The sequence below is a fragment of the Pygoscelis adeliae genome, unplaced genomic scaffold (assembly GCF_000699105.1).
Source record: "Pygoscelis adeliae isolate BGI_AS28 unplaced genomic scaffold, ASM69910v1 Scaffold36, whole genome shotgun sequence".
Lineage (NCBI taxonomy): Eukaryota > Metazoa > Chordata > Aves > Sphenisciformes > Spheniscidae > Pygoscelis > Pygoscelis adeliae.
This window is the reverse complement of record NW_008824934.1, coordinates 1323868-1340814: the sequence shown is the minus strand read 5'-3', so window position 1 is coordinate 1340814 and position 16947 is coordinate 1323868. Positions and strand designations below refer to the sequence as shown.

The window sequence follows — 16947 nt, the reverse complement described above, 5'->3', positions numbered from 1 at the left end:
AACAGGAATATTTAGATCACCACAAACAGCATGTGCTGCCACTTAGTTCTCAGTACAGTCTAACTTTGGAGCACAATAATGCCTGAATGGGCTTGCTGTCCCTCTGATCCAATTTCCCTCCCCACTCCTTCCACCCCACTCTCCCGCCATGGTACAGAAGTCCCCAGCAAAGCAGGATACCAGACAAGTTGGCTAATCTGCCAGTGTCGTCTGGGGTAGCCTCACTGACCTTTAGCTTTTTCTGGTACACCAGCTGACTGTTCTGTATGGAGAACCACCTCCTGAGGGAAGACAGACAGACAGACAGACATCAGAACAAGGGAACAGCTGAGATACAGAGAGGCAGCTTGTTCTGTGGCAGAGCAGGGTATCTCTGCATTTAAAAAGAGTGTAATTTATTCCAAGAAGCTGGAAAGTAATGTCATAAGAAAAGCTCACACTTCTCCAGTGCCCTCCCTCAGAGAACAAAGAATTTACAGCCCTAGGGAATGACTCCTGGCATTGAGATGCTGTGATGGCAAGTGTTCTAGATATGTCAATGTATAGCAAGAAGGAAGGAAAGAAGGGAAGAAGCAAAGGAGTAGGGCAGTCCCGTATTACTGCCTAGGATTTCTGGGGCAGAAGTCTGTGTGTGCACACTGGCCCTGGTGCAGGTAGTAAATCCAGTGCCCGTGGGACATGTTGCACTGGTGAGGCACACTTGTACTTGCGTATGTGCACAGTGGGCATACTTGACATTTACTGGGAAAGCTGGATTACTTGCACATGCCATGCCAGATGCAGTGTGCCTGCTGCCTCTCCAAGCAGGCTGTCATAAGGCAAGCCAGAAATTTCTTGACATCACGAAGAAACCCAGGTGGGAAAAAGAAAAACCCATCTCAGAAAACCCTGCTAACTGGCAGCTCTACAAACAGTGTTGGAGAAAATAATACGAATGAGTTGCACATCTTGCAGTTTATATAGGCTATGCTACCCACCAGGCTGATTTCTTTGTACCCACTACAGCCTATGGGAGGCCAAACAACACCAAAGCTCCTGTTTCCTATGGCTAGAGTAAGGACAGGTGTATGTGGAGGGAGTCTACCTTCTTAGGAGGCAACAAATCACCAGCTAGCAGCTTTCCATTAAAATACAAGTTACAGAAGGTCCATGTGATGCTGACAGCAGAGGTAATTCCCTGGTGTCTTAATCTTCGGTGCTAAATCCAAACCCCCAAGTCACTTCCTCATCCCAAGACACAGCCTAAGATTTAGCAACCTGATCATCTTCATGGAGGGCAACGGAAGCCATGACCATCACTAAGCTTCAGGAAGAAGGTACTGGAATACCTGAGCATAAAGAGTCGGAGAGCCTTGCAGCAAGCTGTTATTTTGAGCATGTATTACACACGCCGTTTGGAAAAGAACTAGGTTCCCTGGGAAAATGAGATGAGACAGGATTCTCTTTCTTTTGTCATTGCTGAAATATTAAACAGAGATAAAAGACAACAAAAGGACTTGACATGTCTGTGGAGAAACAGGCAAATACAGGTAACTGGAGGCCATCCCATCTATGAGGGAGCCCATTTTGATGAGCTGATATGGTTCTGCATCGCTCTGAGCTGCTGTGACAGTAGCAGCCTACTCTCACGGAGCTCTGCTGTCACATGAAGCTGAGCAGAAAGTTTGTGTCTCAGGTTCTGGTCTCTGCTCCTGCTCCTTGCAGCTGTGCGCTCCTGCTCACCACCCCAGAGCACGCATTTCTGCCTGGTACTGGCTCTTAGCCTGATATCCTGAACTGGGGATTTTGCTGTTCTCTCTGCCTGCCCCCTCCCGCTCACATGAGGGGGAGGCACTAACACTGAATAGCTGAGTGACAGCAAGAAGGTGATGAGTAGGCTACAGAAGCTGGGAATAGCTCAGATGCGGGCAGATATGGCTAAGAGTGGGTGGGACTGAGGAGACAGAGATGGCTGTAGGGAGGATACAGACCGTGTATGACTGGGACGTAGGAGGATACAGGGAGGATAGCTGGGATTTGGGGAACAGGGAAAACTTGGAGCCCTTGACACTAACATTACTTCAGACATCAGGAAAACCAGAAAGTCCCAAACGGTCATGATCCCTCCAGGAGAAGTGCCCTCTGGAGTGACCCCTGCATTCACAGCCAGGGGAGCTGAAAGGAGAATGGAGTTGCCTGGAACCATTCATCTCTATCACAAGAGTCAAGCACGGGTCTTGACATTAGCCTGACACATTTTGGAATGACCTTCTGCTCCGCAAAGACACGTGGTGTCAGTGAAAGCAGCCATGCGACAGACTATGGACCGAGGCGATACTTTGCTTAGGAAACACCAAGCAGGAAATCCTGACAGGTTGAGAAAAATTCAGCTAAGATACCTTCCCAGTGCAACAGCGTGATGCACTGTGTTGTGGCTGCTGTTGCGGTTTCTAGTTCCTCCAAGTGCAAACTTAGTACTTAACTGTCAAGGGACCAGAGAGCCTGAGGGGTAATAAAATTATACTAAATTTGCCTGGAATCTCCTTAGTACCAGAGGAAGCTTCAGAGAGAAGGAATCGCTTATCTAACCAATTCAGACACCTCTAAGAGTTTCAAGTCTTTTTTCCATGCAAATACAGGCAGTTTCTGTGCATATTACAAACTGTTCGCTGAACCATTTAGTGTTTATTTATTCCAAAGTCTAACAACAGCACATTTCAGCCTTGCTGTGGTGTGTACTTTGAATGTATCCCATAGCCAAGTAAAAGATATCTTAATATTGTATCATTTCCCTGTTATGCGAGAGGAGGAAATGTAGGTCAAAAAGGCATTGATTTCATGCATTAGAAACTCACTGGAAGGGTTTGAATCCTTTCACACAACCGTGTATGAAACCCATTGACTATCTCAAGGGAAACTAAACACACAAATATCGAGCAAGGCTAGAACGTGAAACCTTTGCTTCCACCTTCCCAAGGTCTCTGGCAGCTGTGGAGACTCCCGACTAGTGCAGGAGGCATATGAGCCTGGCATACCCAGTGACCTATCAGATGAAATATTTATAAATTATTAAGAGCAGGGTCAGTGCACAGAAAGCTGTTTCTCAGCTCCCGGCAGCACAGCTGATATTTCCACTGTCGCCTATCTCCCCATCCCAGAATAGACAGGTTTGATACTCATGGCATATCCTGTTGTGTTAGGCTATTTCTCTTAATTGTTATGAATTTACAGCTTTCCTAGGGCAAGACTCAAGCTGCATTGAGCCCTATCTTCCCTGCACGGAACCTGGTCATTCTTCCATTGTGGAAAGCACACCTTTTTTTTCCCTGGCATTTACTAAGATGCAGCAAAACATGAGCTGGCTCATTCCATGGTGCAGCCTAAGAGGAATATACAGCTTCACAGAAAGAAGCATACTTGGTTTTGAACAGGAAAATAATAATCACGAAAACTACACAGCATCTAGCTCTTTTACTGATTAATGTACATGTCTCCAACGCACCAGTATCAAAGACCTGCAAAGCGAGTGGCTTATAACTCATGTGCTGAGCTTGCAAACGCGCTGGTAGAAAATTTATGTGGTCTTAAAACACCATTGCAATCAAGCAGATGCTTACTCCTCTTTTGCTCTGAGCTGACTTGGCACCACATAGCCAGGTCAGTGTGTTGATAAGGCTACATTAATCTCTCTTGAGATACTGTTTCTCTCAGGAGGACTTACTCAGGTGCAGCATTACCCTAACGTGGCTTCAGGTTCTGGTCTTACTTGCAGCCAACAAGTTCTGAGCAGAATCACAGAATCACTTCAGTTGAAAGGGAGCTCTTCAGATCATCTAGTCCAACCCTCCTGCTCAAGCAGGGCCAGCTAGAGCAGGTTGCCCAGGACTGTGCCCAGGTGGGCTTTTAGTATCTCCACAGATAGAGACTTCACAACCTCTCTGGGCAACCTGCTCCACTACCTGACCATCCTCACAGTAGAAAAGCAGTTTCTTGTGTTCACATGAAATTTCACATTTTTAATATGTGCCCATTGCCTCTCGTCCTGTCACTAAGCACTGCTGAGAAGTCTGGCTCCCTCTTCTTCATTCCCTCCCATCAGGAGTTTTTACACATTGATAAGATCCCTCCGCGAGCCCTCTCTTCTCCAAGCTGAAGAATTCCAGCTCTTTCAGCCTTTCCTCATATGAGAGATGTTCCAGCCCCTTAATCATCTTCGTGGCCCTTCACTGGACCGCCTCCAGTAAGTCCATATCTTTCTTGTGCTGGGGAGCCCATAACTGGACACAGTTCTCCAGATGTGGCCTCACCAGTGCTAGAGAGGATCACCTCCCTCAACCTGCATGCAAAATGCTCCTAAAAGAAAAGTCTCTGTATGCAGAAACTATCAAACCAACCTCATTTTAACTATTTAGCTTTTAACTACTTAGCTCAGAATCCTTCCAGTGATGATAACAGTTGCCAAGATCTCACTTAAAAGCGAAGTGTGTTCCTGTGGAGGCAGTATTAGCTCTGTTCAGTCTTAGCCCAAACATCAAATGGAACATGAGTTATTACTCACCGATTCCATGTTTTGAAAGCATTACTAGCTCTCTTGAAGAGGTAGCCTTCCATCACCACTCCATTCGGGGCATCAACATTAAACTCCACCTTTGAGTCATCATAGGAGAAGTCCTGCAAATAAAAAGAGACTGAGACTCTACCATGACTGCACTCTCCAGGACCGAGATGGAGATGAGCCTGATCAAAGCATCAGGAAGAGAAAAATATCTGTCAAGATCCTAAAGTTCAGGCAGAGCTGTCTGTCACAGCACATCCCTATGCCTTAGTGGGCTGCAGCCATGAATTATCCTCATTCCAATAAGCTTATCTGTCCCTATTGTTTGGAGGAAAGTGCTATACATGCTGTATTTCCCCGCTCTGGTAGCTGAGAAGGAGAAAGGCAGGTAGATTATCATCATGAGGGCTAAAAATTCCCAACATTTGGGGCCATCTGCAATGGGAAATAAAGCAATAGAGGTGCTTTTCACTGGCCAAGTGAGTTAGCAATGCTGCTGCCACCCCTCTGCTCTGCAAGGGGCCAGGAACAGAACAAACCCCAGCCTTTTCACACAAGGAAAACAGGCATAATTATTTCTAGAGGGGAAGACTTATCAATTCCATTTTCATTAGTTATCATCATATGCCATCTCCAATCTGCGCTCACTCAATTCTCTATGCTATGCTACCAGTCAGAGCTGATTTGTCAGGTTTGGCACTGATTCATCAGATAGATCTCATGGATTCTGACAGCTGGTGGGCAAGACACAGAGCAGAGAGAATAGCAGCTGCTCTCACAGAACACAGATCCTTCTCCCTGGGCAGTGGTCTGCCTCCTTCCCAAGAGAAACTAGGTCATGAAACCTAAATGACTTTCCCCTCTAACCTGGGGAGCTATGGCATATTGTCTCTTTGCACACTGATTCCACTCCGATGATGCATTCTACCCACACCTCCCTCTCTCTTGAGCACGAATAATTCTCCCTGTACTACTTGGTTCAAAGAAACAACAGCGCAGTGAAAACAGCCCCATTAACTTAAGTGCCTTTCCTAGCTCAGCATACGAAGACCCTTGTGATGCTGTGTTGCTAGGCAACATGCACTTCACTCTCATTAAGATGAGTTATTTTCATGTTCAGAGATGCAAGCTTGCCTGGGAGGTGTCGTAATAAGAATACTACTGATACAGAAGGAGGAGATATAATGGGACAGGACCGAGTCATTCCTTGGAAAGGCAGCGTGATGCCCAATTAGACCCTAGAAACTGCTGTAAGGCACCCAATTAAGAGAGGGCTGCTCAGCCCCAAATTTTCTTGCCATAAGAGGGTGAATCCCATGGGGGTCCTCTTCTGCAGATGTCTTTCATGTACCTATTGCAAACAAAGGCTAGAGGGAATTTTCCTCTAACTCGTAGATATTTGAATGTGTGATTTTTGTAGAGCTGCTCCAAAATGACAATTCTCTACATTTGATGAGAATCTGCACTGTTTTATAATAAATAATGCAAACATCCAAAAATCTGGACTTTGTTGAAAAGTGCACAGCAAGTGTAGGGCAAAACCCTTCCAAGCACATCTTAAAAATGACCACTTAGCTGCGCCTCACTTTGTGGAAGAGGTAAAAATAAGGGGGAGGGTCTAAATATAATCACCTGACTTCAGCTGGCCTTATATAATCAAGCAGTGTGATGGTAAGAAGGATATATTGCTGATGAGTGCAGGAGGAACAGATGGGCCATATACGTCACTAGAGTAAATCCACTAAAAATCAGTGGAGCTGAGCCAGGTGTGAATTTAACCTCATTGGTTAAATTCTGTATTGCGCTACACCTCTCTACAAATTGAAGGGCTAAAGCAAAACAGCCGAAGGCACATGGAGTTGTTCCTTGCCTTTGAAAGAACTCTAAACTGCACCAAGCCCAGTTTTAGAACAAGAAAGTTATACACAAAACCACCAAGTGCATATACAGCTAAGATGACAGAGAGCCATCTGGATGATGTCCAAACACAGAAACACATTGCTGGGAAGAATGGCTTGTGTTTGCATTACTGATGATATTTCTCTTCCTTGTCCTCTCATTGGTTAGGAAACATCCCTAGGCCAAATTCTGCTCGTATTTCTGCTGGTGTAATTCCTGAGCTACTCCACTGCTATCAACAGAACTACTGCAGGGCAGTTGAGGGCAGAATACATCGACCAGAGCTGTAAACTGGATTTGTAGAGTAGGTACAAATCAAGGGAGAGATCCGAGGGATAAGGACCACTCTGCCTCTTAGCCCCGGGGCATGCGGCAGTCTGATCCTGAGGCACTTTGTTCTATTCCATTGCACTCTGCTTGGAAGCACCTGAAGTCTTTGCTACAAAGTTATTGAGTGTTGAGAGACAAATGAAGTAAGGGAAAGGGAAGGGTGAAAAAAAAAATAATATCCAGAAATCATCCCCTTGATCAGTATCATTTTTCCTGTCCCTGCCAAGCAAAGGCCAAAAGGGAAACGTAGAGAAATGGCTCAGGTAGCTGAAAGGCAAGATCATGGCAAGTGCAATTGTGAAACTTCCAGCACATTCGAGTGAACTTAAACAATGGATTCCTAGGCACATCTTCTTGCTGTAGCCCATTGTCCTGGTTCCGGCTGGGATAGAGTTAATTTCCTTCCTAGTAGCTGGTACAGTGCTGTGTTTTGGATTTGGGATGAGAATAATGTTGATAACACACCGATGGTTTAGTTGTTGCTGAGCAGTGCTTACACTAGTCCAGGACTTTTCAGCTTCTCATGCCCTGCCAGCGAGAAGCTGGGAGGGGGCACAGCCAGGACAGCTGACCCAAACTGGCCAAAGGGCTACTCCATACCATACGACTCATGCTCAGTATATAAACTGGGGGGAGTTGGCCGGGGGGGTGGTGATCGCTGCTCGGGGACTGGCTGGGCATCGGTCAGCGGGTGGTGAGCAATTGCATTGTGCATCACTTATTTTGTATGTTCTTTTATCATTGTTATTATTATTTTCCCTTCCTTTTCTGTCCTATTAAACTGTCTTTATCTCAACCCACGAATTTTACTTCCCCCCCATCCCACTGGGAGGTGGGGGGGCAGTGAGCGAACGGCTGTGTGGTGTTTAGCTGCCTGCCGGGTTCAACCACAACACCCATCCAGGGAACTTTCTTACCACAGCCGTTGAAAAGAGAGGACAAATTTCTGGAAAAAAAGTTACAAGAACATCTGTCGAAACCCAATTCCAGGTCAAAGCTAGCTTAGAAACTGAGGAGATCATTTTGCCAATGATGTTGAAACATCATGGTAGTGTGTGGCCACAGCTGGATACACACAGATGTGTGACAATGAATGCCCTTAACTGGCAGACCGGCCCTTAACGTGTCCCTGTATCTGTTCTATTCGTCGACACAAAAAGAGTTTGATCCTGTTAGCTCTGGGAAACAAGTCGAAGAGTCCTGGCTGACGGACGCAGCTCCTGCCAAGCACATCATCAGCTATGCCATCGGTAAGTCTCTCTGACTCCTACAAGGGATGCAGCGCATCTGTGGACTGTCTGACTCCACACAGATCTAGGAAATAAAAACCTTCCAACCTTGTAAGCCAAGCCATGATGCCTGGGAGGTGCCGGTGGAGAAGGAATGAGTCACCCGTTCTGCAACATTCAAAGTAACTTTCTTGATTCAAATCTTACCCTTGACAAAGCAGGGTAAGAGAGTGCACACGTATGCTTTCTCTTGTCCCCTCTTTTTCCATTTCCTGCTATACATGGGATTTTAATGCATGATTTTAATAAACTACCTTTTGCCGAATTCCTCCCATCATTGCAATGTACACGGAGTATGCAAGTCTGCTCTAAATGAGTTTGGACTGATTTATTAAGTCTGCATTTAGCACCTCATTGTCTCAGTAATATGAAAAAATGCTTGACACGGAAAAGGCTTCCTAGAATTGGGATCTGAATGGCTTTGGCTACAGCTGCATATGCAATCATGATTAGCAACAGCAGTGACATGTTGGATCACACATTGGTAAAATAAATCGGACGTCTTCCAAAATAAGAAACCAGATCTCTGCCATCATCTGCTTCCCTTTCCTTCACCAACTTTCAGTAAATCACACCAATCTTGTCTCACTGTCCCCTCCCCTTCTCAGTCCTGTCACTCTGAGTTCACACACGAGGCTGCCTGGGAACTGATATTCTTTTAGAAATGACATCACAATAGTTTCCATGGGAGCACACTGAATGCTGCTGAGGCAACAATGAAGTAACACATTCCAAGAGACACATCCATAGGGATGTGAAAAAGGACGTTAATGCGTACACTTTCAAACCAGCAAATGGAAAGCAAAAACCCAGCACAGGCACAAACAGACCCATGAAAGAAGAAAAAAAAAAGAAAAAAAGAAAAAAGCCTATTTGAAGGTTGCCTCATGAACCACTCAGTTAAGAACTCCCTCGTCCGTCTCCACACGGCATGCACAGAGACTGCTTGCATTGCAGCGGCCAGAGAAGCTCTTCCAATTGCTCCTGTGAAGCCAGCATTTCATGCAGAGAAAATGGCTGATGAAATTAAATAAACCTCAAGCTTCAGTGAACAGACTTAATATGAAGAGTGATGATGCCCCTCATCAGCCTGGAATCCTTGGGCGGGGGGGGAGTCTTCTAAGGAAGAAGCCCTGCCTAAGAGCATACCCACTGAAGTAGGAAGGTCTTGTTTATAGGTTCATTCCTATCCCAAAGGGCACACCACCTTGCTGAGAACAGATAGAACCTTTCTCTAAAATACCAAGACTTCCTTAAAATGCTTTAAAATACAATCACTGTGGCACTGGCCCTCCTTGAAAAGCCATAGCATTACTCCCTCAGTGTATCAATTCAACGTGGAAATAACAATACTGTCCTTTTCTGTACAAATGTTTTGATTTCTACTGATAGAAAACACTACCAAAACTAGGCAATCACAACCAGTAAATCATTTCAGTCCAGGTGTTTTCAGATACTCAGAGAAACATATCTTACTACCAAACCTCCATGTTATTTTCAATCAGTACCATTTAGGATAAGTGACAACACATGCGATACACGCTTTCCCTCACAGAAGACAAAGGCTTTATCCAAAAGTGCCCTCTTTGCTTAAGTACCCAGTGATGCTCGGTATTTAACAATAATATTATGCACACTCTAACAACATTATGTATACATCCATGCATTGAAAAGAACTTATCCTGGAGGCGAGTTAAAAATTGTATGTGACTAGTTTGGCTATTCGATTCTAAAGAGAACATAATTCAGAGGAATATTCACATTCCCTAAAGATGCACACAAACCCCTTCTGCACAAACACTGGTGCACGCACATTCTGTCCTCTTCTGGTGCCTGAATATATTTCAAGCATTTCTCTATCTGGCTGTTTTTACCTCTGTGCATATACTGTGTACAATCCAAGACCCTCAGAGGCAGATGGAATTTGGAGGAGGGCTCCCCCACCTACATTCCCGTTCTGCACAGACAGCTTTCATTCATTCCGGCCAAATCCCATTTACAGACCTTTTGTTTCTTGAATTTCCTAATGCCAAATGATCTTCCTGCTCTGCAGCTTGCCAGCAGACGATGCACAGAGATCTGTGCCCTGCCCCAGAGCTTCTCCATCCCACAGACAGGACCAAACACATTTGCTTTCTTGCAGTAAAAAAGCTGTACTTGCTTTTGAGTCACATCAGCAAGCAAGGTCCTACAGGCACAATCCTTGCTGCCCCAGAGAAAAGTGCCCTCTAAACTTTCTCCCCAAGTCAAACCAACCCTGCAGGAGTCTCCTTACCAGGAGGTATTCAAGCCTGCCGAAAATCTTCATGATGCCAGCTGCAAGGGAGGTTTTGCTGCTCTTGCCTAGAGAGCAGGGAGCAGCTCTGCGTGTCCTCTCTCTCTCTCTCTGTTCGCTCTCCAGAGTAGCATCTCTGCTAAGCACCGTGGGCTGGCAAGGAAGGAGGGATTTCTTTTTCAGCCCCTTCTCCTTTACCCCTCCTACTCCTTTTTGGGAAGCTATAAGCTCTGCCGTTGGCTCCTGTCAAAGCAAGGGGCACTAGGCGAAGGAAGTCTGCTGGCCTCTGGGGACCACCTGCTTACCCCCTCCTCATGCCTCCTATTCAAAGTCAATCAGCTTAGAGCAAGGGCTAATTACCATACAGCTGTCATGGAGGCACAGAAGGGAGTGGGAGAAGCCAGGCAACACAGAGCAAAGTTGACAGGAAGACGCTCACCGAATGCCTCCCTGACCTTAACAGAGCCAGGCTTGTCTGCCTTCAGCGGGGTCTGCTTCCCCCAGCTTCCTGGAGCAGAGCCACCCTTTGGCCAGTAATTCCACCCCTGCTCCACTGCAGCCACAGAAATCCGGGTGTTGAAGTGCCATACGGCCCCTAGTCTGTTATCTACCAGCTGAACTAAACGAGGCAGAGAGCTCTGCCTCGGCACTCCATCCTCCCTTCCCGTGCAAACAGGCAACAGAAGCACAATTGCTTCCCCCACTACTCTGGCCCGGGGAATAGGTATGAGGCTGCAAAGGAGCTTTTATATAGCCCTGTATTCTTCCACTTTCAGAGACTGGCCTGTCAGTTTTGGTGCAGTGGAAGGATTCAGGAAGGTCAGGATCTGTGAGGGAGGACTGGTTTAAACGTTACTGTTTCTCTCCTCATTTCCCATTGGAAAAAAGTCCCTGGTCTGTGTGTTCCAGTGCTAAGTTCTCCAAAATTTTTCTCCTAAGTGGTCCAACCTACACCAGGCCCTGTGTGTCTTTGTGCATCCATCTGAAGCAACTGAGCCCACATAAAAACATACAAATTAATTATATGCGTGGTTTAAGATAGTTTAGTTCAACACACAGGAGAAATGTGGGAGGCTACAAGACTATCTCCTCAGCCTTTGCAGAAATGTATTCCGTACTGCAGTCCTTGCACACATGCATCCCACACACAGTCAGAAGAAAGGCACCCCCAGACTTCACGCCGAAGCTCTCCTCTCTCTTTGCACAACGGGAGGATAACTCAAATATTTATTGTAGCCCATAAAAATTGAGACTCTTCCTTTCCTCTTGCCGATTTTATTGGAACCCTTTTTGTATAAATGAGCATTATTTTCATATTAAGGGTGAAGCTGCAAATGGAGCTCTTTAAGGCTTTGGAGCTAGGAAGGCAGAGGGCAGCGGGTAAAATGACAGCTTGAAATGATAGCTGCCCTAGGAATCTGTCCCAAAGGTGGCAGATGTTCCATGAGGGAAGATGGGGAAAGGATGGCATAGGAAAAAGACACTTGAATTCCAGTATCAAAGAAAATAGTCAAGATTTGTGCTGAGGTTCTCTCTCCTACCAAATCTATTTTAATTAAAAATATAATTAAAAATAATGAAACAAAATGCCACCGACCACTTCCTTATGAACTTGGCTCTTGGAAGGCTGCCCTCCATGCCTCACAAAGCTGCCGAAAGACAACTCAATGAGCAAGGCCCTATCTTCAGAATCTGCACAGATCCCCCACCCCAAGAACACTTCAAAATGTATTATTTAAACTGGATTCTCTCCCTTTTTGTCATGCCTTAGCAGGCTGTTTGGGAAGACACTGTGTTGAGGAAAAAAGGGTATTTCTGCCACTCCTCTCTAATTAAGCGCAACTAAACCTCCAAATTTTTTAAGGGACCAGAGGGTATTCCAGGCGCAGCATGAAGACATATATTCAAACACGTGCTGTGCTCCCTTTGGAGATGGCGAGATGCTCACCAGAGGCAGAGTGCCATGCTCCATTGCAAAGGGAGGAGCAACACTGACTCAGAGTAGCTGAAAAGCAGTCTCACATTTCCAGGCAGGAAGCTTTAAATCCTAAATTGCAGTAGGGATGTTCATGTTCAGCTCTCTCACAAGCTTATGCACACAGAGAGCCACAGCTCTATGCATATGTATCCTGATGAGGAGTAATTGCTCGTTCTCCCTCTTGGAACCTGACCTCTCCTTCATTCCCTGCTAGTCCAGTCAGCAAAGCCACGTAAAGAGATTTAACTGAAATGCACTGCGCTAGAGAGACTTTCCATGTTCCCTCGAATGAAGTCATCACTCCAGCAGAGTCCCAGGGGAACTGAGAGTTCACAAATGGATTTACCCCTCCCTCAGAACACTTAACCAAAAGGGAGCATATGCACAGGCCGATTCACAGGGAATGTCTGTCATTAGCTTTCAAATCCGGTTATGTTTCCATTTGGTGGGTTATGACATTTTTGAGAGAGAGAATTAGAAAGAAAACAACAGCCACTTAGATTCCTCCTATTGAGAAGTACTGATCCACACAAGTGCCTACAAGGTATGCACTCCTTAGCGATTCCTACTCAGGGCTTGGTTCATGAACAGCTATTTCTCAGGGCTCTCCGAAATCCCCTCTTACTGTCCCCACGGAGCATGAGGGTGTGGGTGTGTGTGTTGAAAGTCCACCAACGCCCTCTGTTATGAGCCTGTGCAGTCAATTCACCTCCAAGTACTGCTGCCACTGCAATACTGAACTCCGAGTCAAGACTGACCACCATACAGAGTAGAGGGAACTGAAATCTTATTTTAGCCCAGGACTGAAAACAACTTTGATGAGGATGAAGCCAAACTCACTTGAAACTGGGTTTTAAAATTACGTGTCCAGGTTACAGCAGTAATGCTATGGGCAAGGTTTCTTTGTTTCCCTTTCAAAGGCAGGACTTAGTAAATATCCAGAGCAGCAAAGTGCTAATTCTGAGCAATGAAGGAGGAAGAAGGAAATTCATGTGGGTACTCACCTGCAGGAGGGTCTGCAGGGGCAGATCAGCAATCCAAGAAGAGAAGGAAAAGAAAAAAAAGATTAGTTGATGTTTCTACAAGCCTCAGATTTGGAATCATTCCCAGATGAACGGTCTGGAAAATCAGAGCCCACATTAACCAAAGATGCCTCCCTACTGAAGGCTCAGACTTGTTTGATAATAAATCCTATTATCTTGCCAGTTCATGATGGTTACTCCCAATTACAGCAGGTGAGAGCACACACGTAGTGGGTTACCATAGCTCAGCTGGAAACAACAGCTTGCTCAGCCACGGCAGCTCTATTGCGTGGGTCCCTGTGGACCCTTCCAAAGGTATGCTGCTCAAGGCTGTAGCCACGTCACGTCACAGGAGCTAAGCGAGAATCATCTGAACTGCAGCTTGGAGCGTGAAAGTTCACTGCAGCACACTCCTCTCTCAATAGCAGTAGAGAGTCCTGCTCTCTCTCCCCCACGACCCGTTAACATCATTTCAGTACAGTGTGAGTTCCCTATGAATGACGAAAATGCCCTGCAGCAAGTCCTGTCTGTGGGTACCAAAGGAGTGCATCCACTCATTCATCTGCTGGATGATTTGACAGGGACTCTGGCCATCTGGTTGGGCTGGGCACTCAGGCATGCTGCCGAACTGCTGCCTCACCATGGGGCACGGCAGCGAGAGGCAGGGCGAAGTGTCAGGAGGGGCATGCTGATACTGCAGTAGCTGGAGATCATCGGGCTTGCCAGGCAAAAGCTAGCTTGCTCAGCCAGAGGAAGGATGCAAGGCTGGGGGAAAAAGAGGAGAAGGGAGGAAAGAGAAAGGGGGGGAAGAGTGGAAAAGACAAAAAAAAAAAAGAAAAAGAAAAGAAAGGGTGGGAGAAGAGTGCTCTAACCTCTCCCCAAAAGCAGCTCTGCTATGCAGTCAAGTTGTTTTCACAGGCGATTACAAACAACTACATCCACTCCTCCATCTCAGAGCCATTTATAGAACATGAACCTTTAACTCTTCCCACATCCTCAGTAGCAAAGAGGGAGACAAAGCGTAGAAGGAAGGCTTGCTCAGATGCAGAGCAGGACAGTGGCAGAGCTGGGAAAACAACCCAGGTGTACCGACCCATGGGGTCCTCCCTGGGTCCCTCTCCCTTGTGTACTCGGATGTGTCAGTAGCTGAATGCCCTGCATTTGATCAGGCCTACCTATTAGCTAGCCCTCCCCAGCATCCACAAGGTTATTACTCTCATCTCAACAATTTCTGCTGCTACTGCTCCAGGCTGTGAAGGACTAACCCAGCAAGGCCCCTCATCAGATGGCAGTTGCCACTGTGTGATCCAGACAACTGCACTGATGGAGAGAGGTGCTGCTTGCACCAAGCTGCAGCCCCAGGACTCACCCTCTGCTGTATCAGCGCGTGCTTGTGCTCCATCTCCCTCTTCTCTACTGCAGAATCAATCACCAGCTGGTCCAGCTAAAGGCAGGGAGGAGAACACCAGGTATAAAAGTCAGGAAGGAGGTTTATGAGCCACTGTCCATCTCTGCTTCCCTGCTCTGGGATTACACCAGCCCTAACATGAGAAGTCCCCACAAGAGAGGAAAAGGGCTGTGTTTGGGTGTGCACTGAAAGTAACCATAGCTCTTGGCTGCCAGCCCATAGTGCAGCATGGCTTATCGAACATCCAACAAGCATGATGCTCCAACCACTCCCTGATTACCCAGTATGGCAGCTGAATAGGAAAGAGGTCATCCTTTCACAGTGAAGGGGTACAAACGGGCAGATTGAGTCAACTGTATTCCCTGTCCCCTCACCTCTGTGGCTAGTTTCTTCATGTAGGGATCCAGTTCATGGAGAAGACTGTAGCCCTGCTGGAAAAAGGTGTACTGGGCATGCATGAAGGACAGCATCTGGGGAGGGAAACAACAGCAAGGTCAGAACAGGTTCTGGGACAAAGTGAGCGTGAAAAGTCCTTATCCCTTATTACCCACAAATAAATCTCAAGGTCTAATCCTTTCCCTTCCCAAAGCAATCTATCCATTAGATGCCTCTCCCTCTTCTCCTTTCTTCCTCTCACAAATCCTTCCACGCTGTCAGGCAACCCCTGTTGTGAGCACAAAGCAGTAAAAGCAGCGTTCTTCACCCCTGAAAGTCCCCACAGTTCTGGCCTGTGGAGTATCTTGCTGGTCCTTCATTCTCCCCTCTTGTTAGCATACCTGCAGCCCCCAGAGCAGTCCCAGACAGTATCTCCAGGGCAGACCGAGGAGTCAGTATGTCGACCCATGCAACCTGAAATGGAGAGGGCTGCCTTTCATTGAGTCACTGAGAGCAGCCACAGAAAACAGAGAGCCCTTACCGCATCCAGTATTTCAAACTTCTTCTTGGCCTGCAGGACATTGATCTGTGAAGGAATCAAGATAAGACTCTCGGCATCAGCAGCATTAGGCAGTTTGGCATGGAGATCTAAGTATGAACAACTTGCTGCAATACCCCTAGCAGCAAACCACAAAACTATTCAAGGACAGTTCCAGAAAGTTAGTTTCTGAAAAGACAGTTCTGGTGAGTTCCAGGTGGAATAAAAAGGGAAACAGCATAGATGCATTTTCCTACCTGGGCTGCTACTGATTAAGGTCACAGCTAGGTGTATGTCTGTACATAGGCTGACAACAAACAGTGACCCCAGAGTGCAATTTGGTATCACATGAAGGAGATGTTTAATCTGTCAGGTCACTGCTTTGATTTCTCTTAGCAGGCTGAGAGGTACCAGTGTACTGTTATGGTTTTCTTCAGTAATCATAGTGAAGCCAGCCAGGAAATTGTGGTACCCGTGGGGGGGCCTATGTTCTCAGTGTGCACACCCTTTGCACACCCATTTTTCTTGGAGAAAAGTGCATGGCTGACTGCCCCAGAGACCGTCACATCCCTTCCACACAGAAGCAGCAGTAGCTCAGGATTTCCTGCGGCAGCCCTGATGTGCTTGGGCTCCTGGGGTGGAAGAAGATGCCTTCCAGCACATTCAGGCTTACACCTCTTCCCTGGCCAGGGAAGAACTGCAGTACCTCTTGCAACAGCAAGATAGCATTGCTTTGGAAATGCACCCTGCTACTGCAAAAGAACCAGTCTGGAGCGTTTACTGTGAGGATAGGAGAGTCTGGCAATTCCTTGAGTCCTCCAGCAGGTGATTAGCAGAGTGGTTGTAGAATCATAGAATCGTCTAGGTTGGAAAAGACCTTTAAGATCATCAAGTCCAACCATTAACCCAGCACTGTCAAGTCCACTGCTACACCATGTCCCTAAGCACCACCTCTACACGTCTTTTAAATACCTCCAGGGATGGTGACTCAGCCACTTCCCTGCGCAGCCTGTTCCAATGCTCAACAACCCTTTCGGTGAAGAAATTTTTCCCAATATCCCATGTAAACCTCCCCTGGCGCAACTTGAGGCCATTTCCTCTTGTCCTATCACTTGTTACTTGGGAGAAGAGACCGAACCCCACCTCGCTACAACCTCCTTTCAGGTGGTTGTAGAGAGCGATGAGGTCTCCCCTCAGCCTCCTTTTCTCCAGGCTAAACAACCCCAGTTCCCTCAGCCGCTCCTCATCAGACTTGTTCTCCAGACCCCTCACCAGCCTCGTTGCCCTTCTCTGGACACG

At 46.7% G+C, this 16947-nt stretch overlaps 1 protein-coding gene across 1 annotated transcript in view; it reads right to left on the bottom strand.

The window, feature by feature from the left end:
- ACAP3 (ArfGAP with coiled-coil, ankyrin repeat and PH domains 3) overlaps positions 1–16947 on the bottom strand; it is a 52861-nt gene that overhangs the window by 9079 nt on the left and 26835 nt on the right. The window contains exons 6-11 of the mRNA XM_009325171.1: positions 15652–15696; positions 15110–15205; positions 14697–14771; positions 13310–13321; positions 4538–4650; positions 230–281 (exon numbers count right to left, since the gene is read on the bottom strand). Coding sequence (XP_009323446.1) covers positions 230–281; positions 4538–4650; positions 13310–13321; positions 14697–14771; positions 15110–15205; positions 15652–15696 — 393 coding nt within the window. The remainder of the gene's footprint in view (positions 1–229; positions 282–4537; positions 4651–13309; positions 13322–14696; positions 14772–15109; positions 15206–15651; positions 15697–16947) is intronic.